The sequence below is a fragment of the Eurytemora carolleeae genome, unplaced genomic scaffold, assembly GCF_000591075.1.
Source record: "Eurytemora carolleeae unplaced genomic scaffold, Eaff_2.0 scaffold361, whole genome shotgun sequence".
In the NCBI taxonomy this organism is placed as follows: Eukaryota; Metazoa; Arthropoda; class Copepoda; order Calanoida; family Temoridae; genus Eurytemora; species Eurytemora carolleeae.
In genome coordinates, this window is record NW_019396347.1 from 406 (window position 1) to 9,390 (window position 8,985).

At 30.8% G+C, this 8,985-nt stretch overlaps 1 protein-coding gene across 1 annotated transcript in view; it reads right to left on the reverse strand.

Moving 5' to 3' along the window:
- Window positions 1-257: 257 nt before the first annotated feature.
- LOC111701449 (alpha-(1,3)-fucosyltransferase C) overlaps window positions 258-8,985 on the reverse strand; it is a gene marked incomplete at its 3' end in the record, with an annotated part of 11,409 nt that continues 2,681 nt past the window's right edge. The window contains exons 3-7 of the mRNA XM_023472739.1: window positions 7,359-7,497; window positions 6,711-6,779; window positions 2,448-2,558; window positions 548-651; window positions 258-388 (exon numbers count right to left, since the gene is read on the reverse strand). Of these exons, the coding sequence (XP_023328507.1) occupies window positions 258-388; window positions 548-651; window positions 2,448-2,558; window positions 6,711-6,779; window positions 7,359-7,459 (516 nt within the window). The remainder of the gene's footprint in view (window positions 389-547; window positions 652-2,447; window positions 2,559-6,710; window positions 6,780-7,358; window positions 7,498-8,985) is intronic.

The following is an 8,985-nucleotide window of genomic DNA, read 5'->3' on the forward strand; positions in this document are numbered from 1 at the left end:
ACAAGAGATTACACACTACACAGATGGAATAAGGGATTATACAGATAGAACAAGAGATTATACAGAAAGGACAAGTCGAGATTACACAAATAGAACAAGAGATTATACAGATAGAACAAGAGATTACACAGATAGAGCCAGAGATTACACAAATAGAACAAGCGATTTTACAGATAGAACAAGATATAATGTTAAATATGTATCCATTGAAATAAAAGTCTACATATCTACATATTGCATATTGTTAAAAAGTCTACCTGTGTATATGTATTAAATACTGGTTGATGTTTGTCCAGGTAAATGAGAAAATGAGCCAGATTTTCAGGAGTCTGCGGCATTGCGTCAATATAAGATCCTGGCTGCAAATCCTTGGAATAATCTCCCCCACCTTAAAATCATTATTTTTTTGCAAACAATTTGAAAACTTTGCGTAATTTTTAAAATTAAAAGTTATTTATAATATTCATAAAAACGATTATTTTTATCTTCAAAATGGGAAGATTATGTTAGACCGGAAACTGTGGAAAAACACGTGGATGGAACTTACCGAAGACGACCGGCACCATGCTGGTTTGGAGAACCTGGTAAACAAGATTAGAAACGTAGTGCTCACAAATATCAGCTTCAAACACCAACAGGAACTTGTAGAATCTAAAAACATCCAGTTAATATATATCTATCTATATATATATGTAATGTGGCCAACCTTGTAGATTGATAAGGCTAAATTAACTATGGTATAAAATTGAATGATATAAAAGGGACAGTAAGCGTAATTTCAAGTGACCTTCCACTTAAAGGGGGACATCCCCGATTCACAATGGCACCCTTCAAACCTTTCAATGATTATCGAGGATAGAAAACTAAATGTATATCTATTAAATACTGTACAAATAGCCGTAAAATGGGAGTGTACGCTAGCGTACTGTGTGAACTAAAAGCATGTATTCCTTGAAAATCTACAGAGCGTCTCAAATTATATTGGACTGTAGCTTGGGAACCCAGCACTGCCCAGGTTACTATAAGATACTTCCGCCGTTTACCCGCACGATTTTACCGGGAAACTAAATTTTCGCTATTAAAGTCGACCCACTCAACTTAAAATCTCAAAACCAAGCTAAGAACATTTACGTGGACAAACAAACAGACAAACAGAGATTGCAACTTTATATTTATAGATTATCTTCAAACTTTAACGCCAAAAAATGCACATAATACTCAAAAAACCTGGTATTTTCTGCAAGAAAATTTTTATATAAGCCTAAACATTTTTTTCGATGAATAATTTTTTCTTCTTATTAGTCACTTAAATCTTAGTTTAGATCTATAAACGATCTAATGATGTGGGACACCCTGAATAGTAAATACCCCATGTCCAACGCGGTTTTTTAAAAATTTGAATGTAATATTTATTTTCTGTCACTTCTAGAAAGTAAATATTTCTTGAATTTCAAACAGCTAGCAGACTAAGTTTTCAACAATTACAAACACAAATACAACAAGTATTTCTGTAGATAAATAAGGAAATGTCAGGCATTCTGGATCTGCCTAATGTTTTAAATGTACCATTGTGAATCCGGGCCCTTTTTTTAACAAAAGGTCACTTGAAATTACGCCTACAGTTCCTTTAAAGTGAAAGTAATTGCGAGGGGAGGCATTTTGAAAAAAATATATTTGGATTTGATTTTTTTTTATTTTAAATATGTTTTACGAATCCTTCTTCTTGGATATAAATGTGAAACTATAACACCGAAGTGAGCAGGGTGACCAGGTCAATTTCAAAGTTCACCAGAACAGATCAAAGGATAGATAAACTAGGAATGAAGAGTATATCACAGTCTGCATGTTAAAGGGTATATCCACGAAATTTTAGGTAACACTCCGTTTTAACAGTTGCATGTTCGATTCACATTAGTAACCTTTAAACCTCTGGCTGGGCAAATAAAATATCCTTGCGGAATTATTAGCAGAGAAAAGGAAGGAAATTTTAAAAATCTTTAAAACTTTTTCAAAACATAAAAACGACAATATTTTCCTCAAGAATCTATTTATATACTTTGCTTGTCTATCTGTTTGTTTGTTTGTTTGTAACCAATAAATGTCGAAACGGCTGAACCGATCGGGCCCAAATTTTGTGTGGGACCTCACATGACCCCCGGGAAGGTTTATCCATGATCAAAATTTCAAAATTTTGCCCCCAACAAAATTCGATTTTCATTGAATATTGAAAATCCGTGAAATTATTTTATAAAATCCGCGTTTTTTGTTTGTTTTTGTTTCACAATGTATACAAAGAGAAAATGTGTACAATTGAAATAGAAGAGTGGCGCGCAGCGCACTGAAAGCCAGAGGCTAGTCATCTAATAAATTGTACAGTTGTGAATCAGGCATGTAAGGCTTGAAGTTACCTAGCTAGACACTCCCTTTAAACTAAAAACAAATCTTACTTTGATAAATATTGAAGACACTCTGATGTACTGTTTCCAGGACAGGGAACCCCACAGTTGCCGTAGGTATGTACTTGTACATGTACAGCTAGTTCCTTCATGTACCCTTCCCTATACAGAATACAGTAGTACATGTATGGCTAGTACCTTCATGTACCTTCCCTATACAGAATACAGTAGTACATGTACGACTAGTTCCTTTATGTACCCCCCCCCCTTAATCTGAAGAAGGATGTACGTACATGTACGACAAATTCATTCATCGCCTACTTAGCAAAATGTACTTGTACATGTAAAGCAAAATTATTAAAGTACCTTCTGCTATATAAACAGAACTTAACTGTACATTGTACATAAGGTATGTACCTATAACCAGTACAACAAATTCATAAAAAATTTTAATTAATAGCGTATTCACGAAAAACTTTTTTAATTTTGGATCTCTCTTTATTCCTCTTTACTTTCATTTTTTTTGCATTGGCAGGTTTCTTGTATTCCCCGTTATTCATTTATTCCATTGGGTATCTTTTGTTTGTTTGTTTACAGAAGATATAATACAAACAGTATATTTACAACTAGACTCACAGAGTTATAAATGTAATATAGACTAAACAATATTAAAAATGAGAAATCCTGAAAAATTTGAGACACCAAAAAACTTGTGCCACCGAAATTTTTCCTTGTGGCCAGAGAAAGCAATATTTGTAATGGAATTTTTATTTTTATATGATGTATGAGTCTCGCCCTTTAATAAAAAAAATTATTCATCATAGATTATAATCCATAATCATTACATTTTTGATCTAGTTTTAACCAAAATAATGTTTTTATAATTTACTGTGTGTATTATATTTTCTTTTTATTTCCGCCTCCAAACTTACAAGAGAATAAGCACATAGTTCCAAGTGACCCCCCCCCCCATTTTAAAGGGGTATACCCTATTCACAACGATACCCTTAAACCCCTCATCTGATAAAAACGAAGAAAATATTCTTTTTTTGAAATTTTTTTTTAATTGTGATTTTTCCTTAATGGTGAAAGTACAACACGTTTAAAGGTAGAAAAACGATTATATTGTGCTCAGATTAAATTTTAAAGGGTACCGTTGTGAAACAGACATGAAACTTCTTAATTAGGAGGTACATTGAAGTTGCGTTGACTGTCCCTTTAATATTATTATTGAATGGAAAAAGAAGAATGAAAGTGAATATAGAATTTAATATTGAGAAATGCAAGATATAAACAAATATATCTGACATCTGCACACGGTGCACACTGCACAATGGGATATTTTTTTCAAAAGTTTTATAAGAATTAAACTATTTGAATGAGATAGCTGTTTGTGTAACTAGAAGGGTGTGGTTTTTTCCATCGTTTGTTTTATTCTAAACGACGTTCTTTTTCACGAAAATTTCGTTCTATCTGAACATTACGTTCGTTAAAAAAAACTATGCCCATCCTTTGGAAGGTACAGATACAACAAACACATACGGGCACTTTACAAAGACGAAAATACAATTTCGACGCTCTAACTTAATTATTTATAAAAATTATAATTTAGATTTTCTTCAGATGCAATGATAAGCTTAAATTATAAAACTTTTCAACAAAAGGATTATAAAAATGTATAGCACTGGTTAGCCAAAAATTAATAAAAATAAAATGGTTAAAAAAGGACAACTGAAAATCATGGTTTTTCAGACAAAATAATGAAGGCTAATAAAGGATAAAAACATCAAATTTTAAAATCTGTAGAAAAGGTTTATTAACTTCAAGCTGAAGTGCCCGGCGTTTTCCGTGAATTTATAAAATTCTAAATTTTTAGCTTATATCACTCACGGGATCTCCTTAAAAATGTAAGCCAATTTGGTTTAACCGTTGGGCCAGCTATTACTAACATATAAATTTACATATATACATATATATATATGAGCGAAGAGCTTTATTATATAGATGAAAACTGACCAAACTGTAAAAGTGCATGAGTTTATTATATAGATGAATATTGACCAAACTGTAAAAGTGCATGAGTTTATTATATAGATGAAAACTGACCAAACTGTAAAAGTGCATGGGTTTACATCCAATCAGACAAAATATAATTATATAGATGAAAACTGACCAAACTGTAAAAGTGCATGGGTTTACATCCAACCAGACAAAATATAATTAGATAGATGAATATTGACCAAACTGTAAAAGTGCATGAGTTTACATCCAACCAGACAAAATATAATTATATAGATGAATATTGACCAAACTGTAAAAGTGCATGAGTTTACATCCAACCAGACAAAATATAATTAAATTATATTTGTAAACAAGAGAATAATGGTGTACTGCAGCATAAACTCAAAACTCCGCATAATAAAGACCCGGCGTCAGAAATATAGATGAAAGATATGAAAACAAGGGAATTACAAACAAGATGTAAAATTAGTTATACAGCAAATTATGGGAAAATTTTCAGGAAAATTATTAATCATAAATTATCTAAAATCAATTTATTTTCATTATTAAATCAATCCGACAAAAAATTCGTTAAACCCAATGAGTATAAAAGAAACTTCCGCAGTTTTGTTTCCAAAAATAAATGCACTTTTTGTAAACAAACGTGTTTATCAGGCTAAAATTTGTTTATATTCCTCCTGCAGTACACTTTATTTGTAAACAAAGATTAAAGGAGTTCCTCATTTATTCCGTTTATGTCACTTATATTAAAACAAGTATGATTTACGAAAATGTTGAATCTGATCAATTTTTATACTTTGTAACACCCTGCACCGCAATTTAATATTTTTAGAGAAGTATTTGTATAATATTTAATAAGACAAACTTTATTTTTATTTAAACACCCTGTAGAATATTAATGACACACGCTTTATTTTGTGTGTTAAAATAGGTTTTTTTTAAATTACTAAATAACGACGACGAAAAAAAAAGTAAAATTCACACAGTAATATAATTAGATGGTTGGGAACATATTTCTCAAAAGAAATTTGTCAATAAATCAATGCTAGAATCAATAATTTTGTTTATATTATTATATTGAATTTCTTATCTTCTTTGAATTTATTCGCAGATTTCTTTAAACTCTTCAAATGTCGTCTTTTCAATAATAGTTCTAGAAAATCTGCGGAAAACAACACGGAAAATGAGGAACCATTTTCAGGACTAAAAATAAATTTAAAATAAATATATTACATTTATTTTAATCATAACAGTTAATTTTTGTTTTTTCAACCTGTTCCGATACATGACGTCTGTACTTTATTAAAGAACTTTTTACATTTTAAGTCGTCGTTATTTAATAATTAAAAAAAAAACTAATTCTGAAAAAGTATCCACCCCCAAAGTAGGAGTTTTGAACGTCGAATTTGCGCTCAAACTCAGGATTTACAGATTTTTTAAAAGTTTAGTATGTCTCAAATGAATCCGAAAGAAGTTTTCCACAACACTGCATACCCAGTTCAACTACCTTACATAGCCGGTCACTCCCTTTAATGATACAGATCGTTTTTTATATGTGATGAGATACACTGCATTATTTGAAACACCCTGTACATTCCATGAGATAAACTGCGTATTTTGAAACACCCTGTACATTCCATAAGATAAACTGTGTGTTTTGGAACACTCCTTACTCCTTATCAAAAGATATGAATTTTATTTAAGATCCTCTGTTTATTAAATGAGATATCATACAATGTGTGTTTTGGAACTGCCCAGCTTGTTCTAACTGCTTAAAAGTCGGTGTCGTACTTGAAATAAACCTGATTTAACAGTATAAGCACATTGTGAGGATTCCCCTGTAGATAATAATGTTATCAGAATCTGTAGAAACCATAATTGTATAAAACCTAGTTTATTATTATTCTCTTCAATCATGCAAATACCCCATTAGGACCTTCCTAACACTTATATTCACATTTTATTGTCATTATTATATAAATCATAACAATGATAATAATAATGACAATGCAATTGCATTCTGACAAGCTGCAGCCTGCATTGTCAGTTATGTAATATTTCTAATTGATTATTTTTTGATAAATAAACTGATTACTCGAATCAACCAAAATATGTATATCTTTCAGCATGATGATGCATGGTGTAGAACATTTTAACATTTGATAATTTACTATCGCTAAATACATATTTTTAAATATAAAACAAACAAGTTGTAAAGTTACTTTTTTTCTTCTTTTTTGTTGAAGTGGAAAAATATTTCTTTTTTCTTGTAAAACTTTCCATTTATGTTACCTATTTCCATTAGTAATACAAACATCAAGAAGTGTGGCAACTAAACGGCTGTCATAATGATACGCCCGTCTAAACAGAAATATTTCAATTTTCTTTTTGTAGAATATTCGAATATTTGTCAATTATATGTGTCTATAATTCTATAAAACCAGACACATGTTTTAACAATAGTTAAATAGATTTGTCAAAAACAGGGTTATTCAATTTTAATGATTCTACAAAGACGATATAAAAAGGGTTTGTCGATGTAAAATTTTGGAGCCATCTTTGTTTTGATTTGTTAAAATGTATTACTTTTAATTGCGGCTTTCTATGAAAGTTTTTGCAATAGAAAATTCATATATTTTGAAGGCCGCAAAGCTATGATACTTTCCTAATTATTAACGCGATAAAGAGTGAAGGGTGCAGTTCTGAAATGGGAATGTAACTCTTTTAAATGAATGTTTAACTGAAATTTCATTGACAGTCTCTTTATACAAGAGAATTAAAGATTTCTACTTTTGGGTAACAAATGTATGTCAAATGTCAAAAAGTGTCCATTTTCGCTCTTTTTTGATTAAAATTCGTCATTAGAATTCAATTTTAGCTTTAAACAATTTAAAAAAAAAATCTTTTATAAAGTTAAATATGAAAAAATCTGAAATATTCCTTGTTCTCGTGTTTAATTTTCTTTTAGGATTTGAGGATTGTAACTCATCATCATTAGCATTAGCATCAGCATCAGCATCAGCATCCTCTTCTCGTCTCATTCTTCCACCATTCTCAGAATCAACTTCTTTGGAAACTTCTGAATAAAAAATATGGCTTTTGGTAGCATTTTCTTGAATTCCTTGTTCACTCGCCACAAAATGTTTTTTTTCTAATTCCTATATCTTTTGATATTTAAATTTTCGAATCTTTGTAAGAAAGTCCCGGGAAAAAAGTTTCCGGAAAAAAAAACCGCAAATAAAAACTTTTGAAAAAAGTCCGAATTTTCTTAAGTCCTTTAAAAAATGTCACTGGAAATAAAATCCTGTGTTTTGGATTCCTGGGACTTTTTTCCTAAAGTAGTATGGGGGCTGCCAAAAAAGTCTCAAATTTAGAATAGTTGATTTAACAGAATTCACAGTTTGAAATATCTAAGGTTTACGGCATTGGGTTGCAAAGATATATGGATGAGAAGATCAGAGTTTTAGGCAAAGACTCAATTCCTTTCTAAATCCAACCTGAACTAATTTAAAGTATCAAAGTTATTGTTTCTCATAAAAAGGTTAAGAAGCTATCGTTGTGAATCATTTATGACATTAATATTATTCTAATTAGGCAGCGTGCAATACTAATTAATCAAGGTTTTTCGTGAACTCATTATAGAATTAATTAGTAGAATTAGGAAAGCTAAAATAAACAATTCAATTAATTATCAACTTTCTCATCTTCGTCAACAATAATCTTCCCCCTCTCCCCCCGTCTGATTTTGTGCAATTTAAATTTTTTTGTCTGCTTCATTAATCATTTTTAGTTAAACGTGAAAAGAAAGTTTAGAATAGAGGAAAGCATTGTCAATAAGAATCTGCGTTCAATTTTAGAAAGAAATCATTTAAAATAATTGGTCTTGATGTTACATGGTAATAAAAAATACAACAAAGGTAATCTCATTTAATCATTAAATATCGAATTGATAAAATAATTTGTTATAAATACTGATAATGACATCCAAGTCTCAGTCATGGCAACAGGGTAAACAAAAATCCAAAAAAACAGTGCTCAGAGAGCTTGAAAGCTTCATAATTGGATTCAGATCGCTTTTACTTTTAATTTCCTTCTTAGTCCGCTCTTTTTCCATTTTTATCTCTCCTTGCCGGTTTCCGACCAATGGGAATTCACTCAGTAAATGGCGCGCAAAATTTCAAATTTCCCAGCATCTCTGATTGGCTGTTCTGGTTTCTCCAGACCCCATTCGATTGGTTAAGTTATTAACACTTGTGTTCAGTCCATTTTTTCTAATCTCAGTGCTGGGCCCTTTTTGAGAGAAAAGTTAATCATTTCAAGAAGTTTTTTTTCTAGAAAATTGCCATTTTGTACAGGGTGTCCCAAAAAACATGGGAATTCAGTGACGAATTCGATATCGTCTTTATGAATAATTCTTTGATTTAGTATAGTGATACCTACTGAGAAAGCTGTAATCTGTAAGAGTTTCGTCTGCTATGTTTACATTTTGTTTGTTTATGTTTTGACTGCAACCGGTTGTACTTAGTAAAACAAGAAAATTACAGTATACAAACAGAGTAAACTTGTC